Genomic DNA, 14,155 nt, shown 5'->3' with positions numbered 1-14,155 from the left:
GGGCTACAGATTCATTCTGGACTGTGTCACGAGCGCTTTTTATTAATGTGGAAATGCAGATTTTGGTACTCCTCCAATATACTGGGGGGAAAAATAATACAGTGATTCTTACTATCGCCTCACTCCCCGGAGAGGGCGTGGCTTGCTGACGCACTGCGGATCCCTCCCAGTGTCTAAACGGAGCGGAGAGAGGAAAGGCGAGGCACCGAGGGGCGCGCGCACATGTGCGAGTGTGTTTGAACCAATGAACGCATACGCGCGCGCCATTGGCTCACCAGCAGCCGGAGTGGCAGTGTGCAGACGGGCTCGAGTCGGAGCATCGGGGCCAAGTTGCGCAGAGATGCAGCGTACGTAGACGCAGCACGCGGGCACACCACCGCGGCTCTTCCCCGATATCATGGTTTAAACACCGTTAAGATAGGTTGTTGTGGGTTTTATTTTTTAATGGCGGCGCTGAAGTCGAGGTGATCCGCTCGCCAGCGGGAGTATAGTGCGCACTCCTTTTTTTTGCCGGGGCTAGTAGCCAACGCAGATAAATCCGCACTATTATTATTATTTTTTCTTCTACCTGCTGTTGCATAAGGAATCATGACAACGGGACAGGATGAAAGCTCTGTCCGTGTGGCATTGAGGTAAGGCGCTAAAGACTATTTAAATGTTTCCATTAACTCCCAAATGCGTAGCAACATTAATTGCCCGGTGCCACCTGTCAGTCAGTGCAGCGGGCCTCGCAAACACCTGCAGGTCATCAGCATCATCTTGTGTTCGCCAAACACTCTTTGACCTGGAAAATATTCCGCGTCGTGACGTTGCTGTTACCGGCTTTCAGGACATGTTTGCGGCGCAATTGTTTCTCACCTCAGTTTGAATGAGCAGGTTTTGTGTTGGGGGCTCACAAACATAGAGCATCACGCCCATTGCACAGGTACGCGCACGCGCGCACACATTCACGGGCCATCCTCTGTAGCGTGCATGCTGGGAGGAGTGACGATATCTTTTTGCAGCGGCTCTCTCTATCATAGAAAAGGAAACAGATGGAGAAGGTGGGAGAGAGCCAGTCGGCCTGTCTTCGTCCAACGGTCTGGCGTCTCATCAAAGCCTCCTCCAGAGACAGTGGATCGATGAAAGAAGAGCTTCACTGACAGTCAGGTTCCAAGGAAAAGGGCAGTGGGCCTATAACGCTGTCAAGCCTGCTCTTTGTTTGTAGACATTCAGTGGACAGCTCAGTCACGGCTCTCAGCGATTCAGTACTGTTCCAATCAATTCACCAAACGGACAGGCTGCTTTACCTCTAATTTCATGCACTTGATGTGGGCGGCTGTATTCATGCTGAAGAAGGCCGCTCACACCCAGATGGTGAAGTGGCACTGACAGTGACATAATGGGGAAACCAATCTCTTTCTCTCCCCTCCAGTCTGTCCGTATCCATAGTAATTATAAAAATGACTCATAATGGCAGTATAGTTTCTCATATCTGTTTTTTCTTTTTTTTTTTGGTATCCTCATATTCAGCTGCTCGCCTGTGTTCCTTGTTCAACCTTAAAGACACACAAGTGCCTCGTCATTATTTGTGATGATTATGTTTGTGCTGAGCTTCCGGATACCATTCCCCAGTATCCCATTTATGAGGGGAATAATTTATTTTATGCTGTTGCTACTCCATGTAAAACAGGGGTTGAATTGGTCTCAAGTGTTGGTTTCGAACACAGTTTTTATGGTAGGACATTTTCCAACAGAAACTAGTGATTCTGGAGATGTTCTGTTTTGTACCGCCTGTTATTTGTTGCCAAATAACTCCTGAAAAATTTGCCTTTGCAAAGATAGACATTTAGTGGTTTTAATGGAAGGATGAAAGCAAAACAGGCAACTGCCTGGACCTGCCCAGTTAATTACAAAACAGTTCCCAGAACAAGCAGCATGTTGCCGTCCCAGTCTAAGTGGATCGAGTGCCACTTCTCCCCTGTGGAGCCTGTAATGCGGTCAGTTGTCTCTCCCCACCTGGAGTCTACTCTGCTGGGGCTTTCCTGTTTGTCCCTCTGGGGCTGCACAGTTGGTTGCACTAAGTAATATAATGGCCCTGCGCTGCCTTACTGTAAAGTTTTGCTGTTTGTCTCGATTCTGTGGTGTGATTTGTAGTGTTGTTTTGCTGCAGGCACTTTGGGTTTTTGTTAAGAGTTTTAGAAATGTTTTGATTACCTTTGATGTTTGCAGGGATGTAAGGTTAGGAATGGAGCAGCTCCTATAATGCTACCACTATAATGACAGTATGGTTATACAGTGATACGTTGTGAGACTGTGTGATGCAATAGCCAAACAGTCCTGAAGAAATCAAAAGTCCGGAAATATGCATCTAGGAATGAACGAACTGTGGTGTCAGTTGTGTGCGCGTCAGTTAGGTCAAAGGTCAGTGGAGGTAATGGTCATCATTAATCAATTTTAATAATGCATTTCTTTTAAATCTGATTAGCTTTTTTCCGCTGAACACTATTTTACCTCTTAAGAGTGTTTAATATTCTTCTCTGCAAGTTGGTTAACTTCTGTTCACCCTACACTCTTTCAGTTAATTATCACCATCACAAATCATAAAGTAGCGACTGTTTTTTTTGCCAAATTGTTATCCGAACCATAATCTACTTTGATGATGACAATAAATTACCCCACAAGATGAAATGGAGGGGGTCTACATAGAATAGAAAACCCTTTCTCCTATTAGCGTACACATGAAGTCAACGTATCTGATTACAAAAAATCACCTGTCTAATGTAATAATTCATATTGATTCACACCTCATACATGAGTGTAAGGTAGCAGAATTATGATATGCCAGTTTCATATGAAAGTAAAACGCACGCCTGTCCAAATTGGATGCAAGTGTATTTTTAAAATGATTTGCATTGTCAGAGAGAGTCGCTATAGGAGCATGCAAATTGCAGTGAAAGTGTAGACAACCATTCACTTAGGAAGAGGTGAATGTTTTGTGTTGTGGTTCCACCAGCTAAAATTACAGCTCTGATCTTAGTAAACTGTACTTCAGTTTGCCATATGTGAGACTGGTTATTTGGTAAATGTACCCTGAAAAGCATAATTGAGCTTTCTCATAATGATGATTTACTGAAGATCAGTTTTCATCTGTAATGGGTTTTCTAGTGACAAATGCATGTGCATAGATGCTTCAAATTGGGCATGACGGTTTCGTTTTTGTTTTTTCTCTCTGCTAAACCCAACAAGCCTATGGATATTTGGTTAGGTGTGTGTCAACAAAAACGCCTCATATGTAGACATCATGGAAAAATAGCTGAACTCATCTTGCAGACCAACAGTTTTCATGGTTCTGTTTTATACAGGGTTGGTTTTAAGGACTAAAAGGACTTCTTAAGGTAATTTAACAGTTTAAGGCCAAAACTTTATGTTTATATAAAAAAGGCCATCTTGCTCTGTCAGACTTCTACAAAGGAACTCAAAGCCGAGAACATTTGCTTGTCAGTGTTTACTCGTGCAGAAAAATGGTGGCAGTAGAGGGTGTATTGTGAAACAGTTGCACAGTCGTATCCCTCCCTGACTACATTATATTAATTGTACTGTACCTGGTTTATTTGAACAGCCCATTATGTCATAACAGTCTGTTTTAAATGGTAGGTGTGCATTGATGGGAGGGGCCGAAAGGCTTGCAGTGAGGACTTGCTGAACCTGCCTGCTGTGGTTGTTATTAGTGTATGTAGCAGAATCATTGTTTTTAATGTGCTGACAGCTTAGCACTGGGGATCAAAGTGAGAGAGAAGTATCTTTGACTTTGTTTATATCTGCTGTAAGAGCTTAGCTTGTGCATTAACCACTTAATAACATAAAGTGGAGGAGCTTGCAAAATCAAAAGCCATGCCACATCTCACCTTGAAATTTACCTCCTCATTTCCCCTGTAAAGACTTGTTGTCTCTGATGCTCAGCTGAAGGCCATAACAATGACGATAATGAAATTAAATGGGTCCCTAAACCTCTTAAGACTTAAGTTACAGCCATGCTTTAATGTAATCAAGTGTAGGCATGCAGCAACTGGTATAAGTGGGTAAGGCTAAGCCTCAGGTTGTGGCTCACAAGCCAGCTGTAGAGACAGGACTAACTGTGGTGGAACAATCTTGTTAAAATGAGCTGCACGATTAGAGCAGATATCTTATATTATTGACCAGAATGGGCTTCAGCTCAGCTGACAAAAGCTGTGTGAGCCGAGGTTTACAATGCAAATAGAGATTAGTGTCTTTCATCGGAGAGGGGGGGAAAAGGGCTCAGTCGAAAAATTGTAAAAAAAACAACAAAGGGGGAAAAGCATGTAGCTACATGTAAAATATCAATTTGTGTCTGTTGTTAAACAGTTAGCTGAAGCATTAGTTGGCTAACCTTAACATACCTATTTTCTGTGTTTAAAAGCAACTCATGTTTTTGTATGCTACATAAAAGCTAAAGGTTTATCTGTCCAAAAGTTTATAGTTGAAGTGCAAAGACATGAATTTTTTGAGTGAAGTTTTAACAGGTTTTTGGACACTGTAACAAGGGCAGGGCCAGTAGGTTACTGGCAGAGGACCAGTTGGCGCTCAGGACATTTAGATTCGTGTTCGTCGCCCATGGCAGCACCAACTAAACACAGCCCCTCAGTTTAAAGCCTCTGCAGACCTCGCGCTTTGTTCACATCCACTGAACTGTGAGAGTCTGTCAGGATGTAGCTGTTGACCCACAGTCGTTTAGATGTGTCTGTGTGTGGGTTTAAGAGTGTGTTGGTCTTTACCTGCGTTCTTTTTTTCTCCCATTCTAGTAAATTGTCCAGTGTAACTTTTTTTTTTTTTAACCCATCACTGCTGGTTAAGTTTCAAATGTTAACCCTGGGACTGGGTGATCAGTACAGATCTTAAGTCCAATGGAAGTTTTATAGCTTTTGAGCTACAATCTCAAAAGCACAATTTCCCTCCGTCTCTAACCTGGACTGAGGTTCTATGAACAGCATTAATCAGTTCACCTCAGAGACACTGTAATTACGTACAGATTTAAAAGTAAAAAAAAATAGGAAACCATCTGACCATGATGAGCTCTGAAAGCTATTACCTAAAACTTTAAATTGAACTTTAAAATTTATGAGGGAGCCTGTACAAACATTTTAATTTCATCTTGAAATTAAATTTATGTATTTTATTCTGCAGATGATTAAAAACCAGTTTGACAATGTGTTTATTAAAATTTTAAACCAAAAGTATCACCTACATTTCTCCCATTTGTAAGATCATAAAAGGGTATGAACTGTGATACATATAAAACTAGAATTGATCCTCTGCTATAACTATAATAGTAGCTTAACTTTAAGTTAAAGTGGCAGTATATTTGTCTTGTGCATTAATAGACTGACTCAGAAAGAGAAAGCAATTCGAAGCCACTGCCTCAGGCTTCAGGGAAGTGTGAGGGAAATATTTATTCATGGCCATTTTTTTTGTCTTGTTGTTGTTGTTGTTGTTTTTTTCATTTTCAAAAATGTTAAAAATGACTTTACTAAACAACTTATTCAGTAGACTGTGAAACTGAGAATGGTGGCAAAATGAAAGTTTGCCTCAATATTTTACTGTTGCTGAATAACCATTGCAAGCCGAATATTGAGCTGTATCACTGAATGAAGCAGTCCTGATGCACACTTCTTGCTGCACTCCGTTTACATCAGAAGTTGGATGTCGGAGATACAAGTGACATCACTCCTGAAGTGACCATGTTGCAGTAACAGTATTAATACCCCCAAAACAGGTTTTCTACCTTGCTAGGGAGAAATTCATCAATCACCTTTTTCCCTTCACTTAAACACAGTTGCAGCACATCCACAGGTCAGTGCTCTGTGTATAGGTTAGTAATTAGTAAATGCACAATAGTGGTGTTACATCTTACAAGATTTAAAGCTTTACTATTGTTTATGTGCACTGCTACCATGTTGGAATGTGAAGTTGGGGTCTGGTGGGTAATCTGAGTTGAGGAGGCATTCCAGTGGAAGATTCCGACTCAGAACTCGGGATTTCTGACTTTCAACTGAAAACGGAATACAGCAAGAACCTTTTCATATTACTTGATTTAACAAAACACAAAATGTCAGTAACATTTACAACAGGCACATGTCATAGAAAACAGTATTTCTTGGTACAGTGATGTGATTCAATTTGTTATTTACACAGTATTCCACAAACAAGGGAAGAATAGTGTTTATTGCTGAGATTAACAACTGTAGGAGATTAATATCCGTCTGGAGGACCTGGTTTACTTTTTTGGCTCTGTCTAGATCAAAGAGTTCTTCTTTTGCCTTGTGTGGATTCCGCACACTTTTTCATTGTCATTCTATTTAAATGCTTTTATTAAAGAAAGGGCTTGATGGAGGCTTTCATAGGACTGTATTACATCTCTGCACATGCCTCTTGTCTTTTTAAGCAGTAGCCAAAATGTGTAAATACTGGCCAAGTTACGCTATGAATAACACCTACTTGGCCTGCAGCATTAGATGGGAAGAGGTATGTGATCCCAACAAGAGACAGAGGCAAGCTTTGGATAGACTCAATTCATTATCATGTAACATAAGTGACCTTCATCATTTGTACTTCATGATCTTACTGTATAAAAATTACTCGAGCTGACAGCCTGCATGACTTTATAGTGGTGCCATTTAGGTTATCACAAAGCACTTAATCCTGTGTGATAAAGTGCTGTGATAACAGACTGTTAAAAGTGCTGCACTTCACTAAGATTATAGTCCTTGGTTAGTATCTACAATGTCAAAAAATAATGACAAAATGCCTTCTGCAAGTTCCAAACTAGAAGTGATATATTTGGTATGCTGTGTCAAAAAACTATTTGAGTATTTTAGCTTCACAAATGTCAGTAAATGTTTTGTATTGTAAGTTTGTAAATTGAATATCTTAGGATTTTGGTTGGAGAAACGAGCAGTTTGAAGACATAGAATTAGATTTTAAGGCACATTTTACTTAAAATACATAGCTCTATGTATTTGTTAGGAAAAGTTCCACAGCAGGCCTTACATGCTCACTGCAGCAGGACCACAATATCAGGAAGTCAAATTATCTTTAGTAACTGACTTTGTCGTGGTGACGGACTGCCCTGTATCACACTAATTTGAGTGTAGCCCAGATAACACTTCCAGTGTTTGGCCATCATGACCTCCTTCTAGACAGAAGGCTCTTCCATTCCAAGGCTATGCTAAGCATAGCCTACACTTAAGCTCAACTTGCCTCAAAATAGATTCCTGACTGGCCGCAGCACTCCTGGAAGACCTCAGTTATCTATATCACAACCTCAGGAGTCAGCACATTTCTGCCAGATGCATCTGCACCGATGCAAAGAGCCTTGTGCTGTGCAGTCTGCATGCACCACATGTCAACATGGTTTTTTTTTTTTGGTTTTTTTTTTAAACAAGAACCGGATTTCCCAAATTCTCCTTCTCCTCCTCCATTATACAGCATAAAAATTAGATGGTTACACAGAATAAATTGGATGTAATCATAGAGTAGCTTACATGCAAACCACACCCTTAGAAAAATGTTATTGGCTCAGTTGTTGGCACTGTCTTGCTCTGGCGCACTTTGCATTGCTCCTTTTTTTCCCCCCTAGGTAGTTTTCTTTCCCAGTCCTTTAATTTTACCAGCAGTGTACCACTGCTTGATATGTATGCCTTTTCCTGTTCACTGTACAGATCTGTCCAGTTAAGGACTCAGCCAAAAATGAATGAAGTCTAAATGTAGAACAGAAGCCACAAATAGGATGTGGATGTAACTTAACTTCTATCATCCAACTGCCTGCATAATCACAAATAGGACTCAGACAGTCACAAATAGCTCTGTTTGCATAGCAAGCTGCCACCTTATTTATGTCAAGAGACTCTCTATAGTTAATGGGGACAGATGTTTTTTCTATGAAGTGATCTGTTTTTATTTGTGAATCAGATTTTGTTTTAAGGTTATGTTGAAATGTATAGATGTTGCTGTGCTGATATGGAAGATGCATGTTTAGTTTGCAGTCACCACGTTAGGGACCCATGACTATGTTAGCACTGGAATCCATTCATCTGGCACTTCATGTTTGTTTGTTTTTTCTCTAATCTAAAAAGTGTGACGCATGTTTTAATATTATAGTTAGAGAGACATTAAGGATGGTGATTTTCAGTTTTACTTCACTTTACATGTCAGCTTAGCAGGGGTGTTTTTTTTTTTTAGTTTTTTTTTTAACCTAAACCAAAGTGAGGTTTGTGTATTCCACCACAGTAATGTGATGGCATTGAATTTGGGTCGCAGTGTTATCTTTGGTTACAACACTGCAACTGAAGATAGGGTTATTTGCCCTTAACGTACAATACCACATTTGGTGAAAGCCAAACATGACACATATTAGCTTATCAAAGACCTCATACCGTCTGTGGTGAAGGAGTGGTAATTTGGTCTCGTTTTGGAGCCACTAGACATGGACACTTAGTCTCTGAACTCTGCTTTATACCTATAACTACTGACAGTTATTGATGAGAATTGGCTCATGCAACAGGACAGTGATCCTACACACAGCAAATCTATAACAGAATCGCTGAAAAAGAAAGGAATGAGGGTGTTGCAATGGTCCAAAGGTACATTATCAATCGTTGTTCAGCTTTGGATTGGATAGTCTTTATTTTCGCTGGAAGCAATTTTGATAACAAACTGTCATCAGCTATGCCAGTACATACCACAAATAGTTGCCTTTGAAGCAAAATACATGATACTCGAATGAGTATTTGTTGAAAAATAACCGTTAGCTTTATACATTTTCATTAAATCCTTTGAGGATGTCATTATGTACCCTTACCCTATCCTATCTGATTAATCGCAAAAAAATGCATCAGCAGATGAAAATGCAAAACAAAAAACTGAAAAACTGAAATTCTAGCTGTTATGATATCTAATTGCTGGAGGAGTAGTGGCTCACCTCTGCATCACATCTTCAATTTGGATGAGGAGTAGCAGGCAGTTACTTGAACAATAAAACAGCTTCTTTGCTTGTCAAACACCCCTCCTGTGTTTAGATGTCTTGCACCTAAAGTGCAGCCTTGGATTAAATCCTGCTGAAGGCACCAAAGTGCAAATGAAGTTCCACCACCTGCTGGCATCATATGGCAGCTGTTTGACTCAATCTGCATATTCATGAGGTGTTAGTCTTTCACTTTTTTTTGCTGCAGATTTAAACACTAAACGTGGACAATGCCTTTGTTAAATCTTTCTGTGTTGATTGGTCACCCACTGTGAAATAAAGTCTTGTATTTGAGAGCTGTAAATAGTTAAGTGCAGAGTCAAAGTGCCTTCCACTCTGTATTGAATGGTGTGTTTACCTAACCTGTTATCTTCTATCTGGCCTGAAAACTGCAGATGGTGGCTGGCTGTAACACACACAGTTTTTAGGGCTAGCCTTTGTGTCGCTGACCCATGTTTGACACAGAAATGAGATTCCTATGTCAACAACACATGGTTCAGTGACACTGCAGTCTAGGCCTAACTCTGCCTCTATCACAGAGGAGTGTGCTATCTCAGGGTACATTTTCTCCTTATTTTGTTGGTTAATTGGACGAAATCATATCTTTTGTTTTTCTTCTATGCACTGCAAAAAAGACAAAGCAGTTTTCATAAACGCTTTTAACAATGTCTGCAATATTTATTTGTTGTTGTTTGGGAAGTTGCATATAGGAAAACAAAGAAATAGACCTGCAGCCACATTAATAAAAAAAGGGGGCAAACACTGGGCAGAAAACGCATGCATTAAAAAACAAGCACTTTGTGAGCACAAACTTTCACCAAGTTAGCTTACTCTCTGGGCAGTTTTTACTTTTGAGTGAATTATATTGTATTTTTTAAATATTCATTTTGTTTTTATTTATTTTTGAAGATATTTAAAATGTTTGTAGTGAAGTAAAAACAAGTGTAAAGTACATGCTTTTGTTATTTTCCTGTTGAAACACATTTAATATATTTGACATAATTATGAGTGCAGTGATAATTGTTTTGTTTTTTTAAATTTATGTGGCTCTAATTCATGTGTAGCATTCATTTCAATGTTTGAGTTTAAAATTTTTAGATTTTTTTTTTGGGGGGGGTAAAACATTTTTAATCACAAGTTTTTGTTTAACAAAAAATACAAAAAAATTATTGTGTGTTTAAACCTGTTTTAACAGACTCGTATTAAAATAATGTGATGTGTAGAATCCTTGTCTGCTTTCCCTGTATGCTGATATGTTGTCAGTACAAACAATGGCAACAATAACATGGGCCCGGATTCTGGAGCATGGACCTTAGATTCCATATTTAATATTTAATTAGCGTAATTTCCTCTTCTGATTGTAAGTTATCTTTTTTAGAATCTGTTATGAGATGTTTGCGGTCATTACTTAACCAGACCCACATTAATGATGTCAGAGTTTATTTGCTGTGTGTGATGATCCACATTGAATTAGACACCTCGTATTAGATTCAGCATGTCTGTTGTGTCAGTGTTTCCAGTCCTGAAAAGGATGACTCATTCAAAGCAACACCGGAATATCTACAAATAAAGCCTGACAACCAGATTAGAAGAAGAGGCTTTAAAATTACTCCTGTGCCATCATTTTTTTTTTTAATTAAAGCAGTAATTAAAAGGGAACATTTCTCTGGCTATGCTCTCACCACATATAGTTTGACACATTTTGCACTTCAGTAAGATCTGTCGTGGTAGGTGTGAATGGAGCAATTCAAAAGTATCAGCAGAGAGGAGAGGTGACTGAAGATTTTGTGCCTTGGCCCTTGGACCAGTGATTAGTTTTTGGAAAATCTGTGTTATGCTAGATGCCGGTGATGTGTATAACATAATTCTCCATAATCTTTGGCTAACTTTGGCTAAAATTTGCTGGAAATTCACTGAAATTAGTCTAAAGGTTGTTAGATGGAACTGAGAGTTAAATTACTTTACAATATATTTAACCATTGCAATTCCCTAGCTGAGGCCTTCTGTTTCCTAACCTTTCCCTCTGGTTACGATGGGGCAGTCTGCTGTCTGACCCTTGACCTGCAGGAAGCAGCAAAGTTGTTATCAGCATGCCACAGGGATTTGGCATGCCCTCATTTGTTTTCATAAGCACGGTTTCTGAAAAATGAGTGGGATATCAACACATATCCAAAACCTTATTAGAGGAATCATGATAATAAAGGAAAATTGGGAGCAGGGCAAGGTCAGATTTCACACGTCACGCAGACTGTAAACCAGTCAATGTGCCCCGACAGAGGCATGGGCGTGTGCCTTGTTTTTGCAAGTGCTGACCTTGTGCAAAGTATGTGGTGAATTTGTTTTTTCTTGCTTTACAGCATGCTTAAAAGTGTATCAACACAAGCCAGCAGCTTCATTATAAATATCGTAAACATTTCAAAATTAGATCAGTTGTATGTTTTGTGAATCACTATGGCAAAGAGCTTTATATTTTTTATTCCTCATAGTCCTAAGATGGCATTTGCAGCAGTTGGTATCAAAAGCATTGTTTGTGTATGTTTGTGCATTTATCTATAATTTCAGTCCAGAATCAATCCAATTCTATCTTTTTATTAAAGTTTTTAGCATTTGTGCAAAAGATTTGTGAAGCTGGAAGCTGGGGTGTGATCATTCTCATGCCCAGTCTCTTTTACCTGTTCCAGGATTAAGTTGCACCATGAGGTGAGAAGTCTGTTGCCAAAATAAGCTTTGTTTATGTTGAAGTGATTAGGAAAAAATTAAGGGCTTTTCCACGGGTTGTGAGAACCTTGCCCTTCCTTTAGGGTTTGTGCAGCCCTACCTCTAAATAAACAATGTGAAAAAAGTTGGATGTGCACTTACTCTTTATTGGAATTCATATGATCATTTCAGTATCAAACAAATATTGAGATGTGCGCATATTAGCATCTCTTTCTTCTCTTTGAATAGATCTGTGATCCTAAATAACCAAATATTGAAATGAAGAAACTAATTTGTTTTCATTAGAAGAGATCAAAAGCTCAGATACTAAGCGTTTGGTGTTTGTTAAAATTGTCTTACATTGTGATTTAATCTTTCTTCTGTAAGTGTTTCTTATGCCTGATTTTATTGTGATGGCAAGTTTCATTTATCTGTAAAAATTCCTTCCTTTCCTAAATTGAGAAATGTGTTTTACTGATTACCAAAGCTATTAGTACTTAAACTGAATCTAGAAAAGATGTACGTAGAGGTGTGAAAAACTTGTTTCAAATTGTTATATTGAATGTTCATTTGCTCTGACTGATATGTAACGGGTCTGTATAAGAATACATTTATGTAGAGTTTGTAAATATTTTTTTATGTGTGCAAGTATCAGTGAAGCACATGGTACTAAGATAAACCTGGTAGTACTTTACCTGTTTGAACTACATCACAGTGGATTGTATTGGAAATAGTTGGGCCTTTTTTATAGTATGTCTGTATAGTGTGTGTGGGTATGACTTTGGAAACATGGTGGAGGACAAGGGAGTCCTCCACCATGGGACTCTTCAAAAAACGTTACAATTATCGTACTACTGTAGTACGATAATTGTAACGCTTTTTGAAAAATGAAAATTCCTTATTTTATTATTTTCTGTTTTTATCCTCATAAACATATTTAGATAAAATGTAGGAGTCAGGCCAGTAAATTTAAACAGAAGCCAGCCTTTTGTCTCAACTTAGCTTTGGGCTAATTCATGCATCACACCATAATAAAATACACTTAATTTCCCATCAGCAACTCCTTGTGGAATTAATGCTTTCTTACTTTGGGCTTGGCTGAGTTTTAAAAGTTGAAATAGGGAAAATGATCCCAGTGGTCGGTAGACTGGTATTTCTCATGCTTGGGCTACAGTGGTGAGGATGAATAGGACTTAACTAATGTGTCACAAAATCAAGAAAACTCAAATGTACCAATTTGTAATTTCTTAATATCTTTCTAAAAATAATTTTTTGCTTTTCTAGTTTTACCCCTTTCAGTGTAACAGTACATTTTAAATGTATTTGGTAGCATTAAAGATAAAAATGTATATTTTAGTATGAAAAATATAATTCCATTTAAAGAGCTTGCATATACTGGTGGATTAACAATTACAGGTATGTATGTATGTATGTATGTATGTATGTATAATTTTTTTTTTTTTTTTTTTTTTTTTAATTAACAGTACTGTTAAATTAGGGCAGTTGTGTCATAAACCTTATATTTGGTGGTGGCCTAATAAATTTCTTGAGCACTGTAGACAGAGAAAATATTCTTGCCTAATTTCTTGGGCCGGTAGCAATTTAACCTCATCCTCAAGTCTTTGATGACTGCCACGAGATGCTGAGTCTCTTTCTGTTGCCCCTCCTCCTGGCATCTTTCGGTCGACCAGACCAGCATTATATCCTGCTGTGATCGGATTATGACTTTAATTCTTTGCCTCTATTACTGGTCACCATGGCAACCCCCACCACCCACCAGCCCTTTATTGTCATGCATAGTCCAGAATGTGTGTGTGAGTGTATATATATATATATATATATATATATATATATAAAAATAACATTGCTAGTGATGGATTTGTGTCTTGCTGTAAGATGTCAAAATTTTATTTATATATATATATATATATATATATATATATATATATATATAATTTTTTATTTTTTTCCCCCTCCTCTCTGGCCTAGTATTATGTCTAAAGTAGATGCTGCTCTCAGCTCTTTGTCTGGTGCTGTAGGTGGTCCCGTCAGGCTGAATGGGCAGAGCATGAAAGCACTTCTGGAGTTTTTTTGATGGTAAAAATGCACTTTCTCATTGTACTGTGGGACTCTTTAAAACGATTCTCCAAATAGAAGCTGCCCAGGACCTTTTTCAAGCATTTATCGTGCATTGTTACGGTAGTTTTCTTTAAATGCTTTGTTTGGTTACCACCTCCTTCATTTGAGGTGGTAAGCCAACATGCCTACAGTAGGCATAAAGTGAAAAAGATGGAATGTAACATCCACTGCTGCCTACCAATGTCTCATTTCTGCAGTGAAGTCTCTCTCGCAGGTTTTTAATTTTGGTGAAGGCCAGATATAATTGCTGCTCCAGCTGCGTTAAAAATATCTTTAAATATGTAGTCAGCCTCTCAATTT

At 38.6% G+C, this 14,155-nt stretch overlaps 1 protein-coding gene across 3 annotated transcripts in view; it reads left to right on the top strand.

The window, feature by feature from the left end:
* Window positions 1-276: 276 nt before the first annotated feature.
* Window positions 277-14,155, top strand: part of kif21a (kinesin family member 21A) — a 57,261-nt gene continuing 43,382 nt past the window's right edge. For all 3 annotated transcript variants that reach the window (XM_085359465.1, XM_085359464.1, XM_085359463.1), the window contains exon 1: window positions 277-632. In XM_085359465.1, coding sequence (XP_085215591.1) covers window positions 589-632 — 44 coding nt within the window. In that variant the 5' untranslated portion in view covers window positions 277-588. The remainder of the gene's footprint in view (window positions 633-14,155) is intronic.

The sequence above is a fragment of the Diplotaxodon limnothrissa genome, linkage group LG7 (genome assembly GCF_057381915.1).
Source record: "Diplotaxodon limnothrissa isolate DT_005_m linkage group LG7, D_limnothrissa_male_GT1.1, whole genome shotgun sequence".
Taxonomy (NCBI): Eukaryota; Metazoa; Chordata; class Actinopteri; order Cichliformes; family Cichlidae; genus Diplotaxodon; species Diplotaxodon limnothrissa.
The sequence above is the reverse complement of the archived record's forward strand: the minus strand, read 5'-3'. Positions and strand labels throughout refer to the sequence as shown.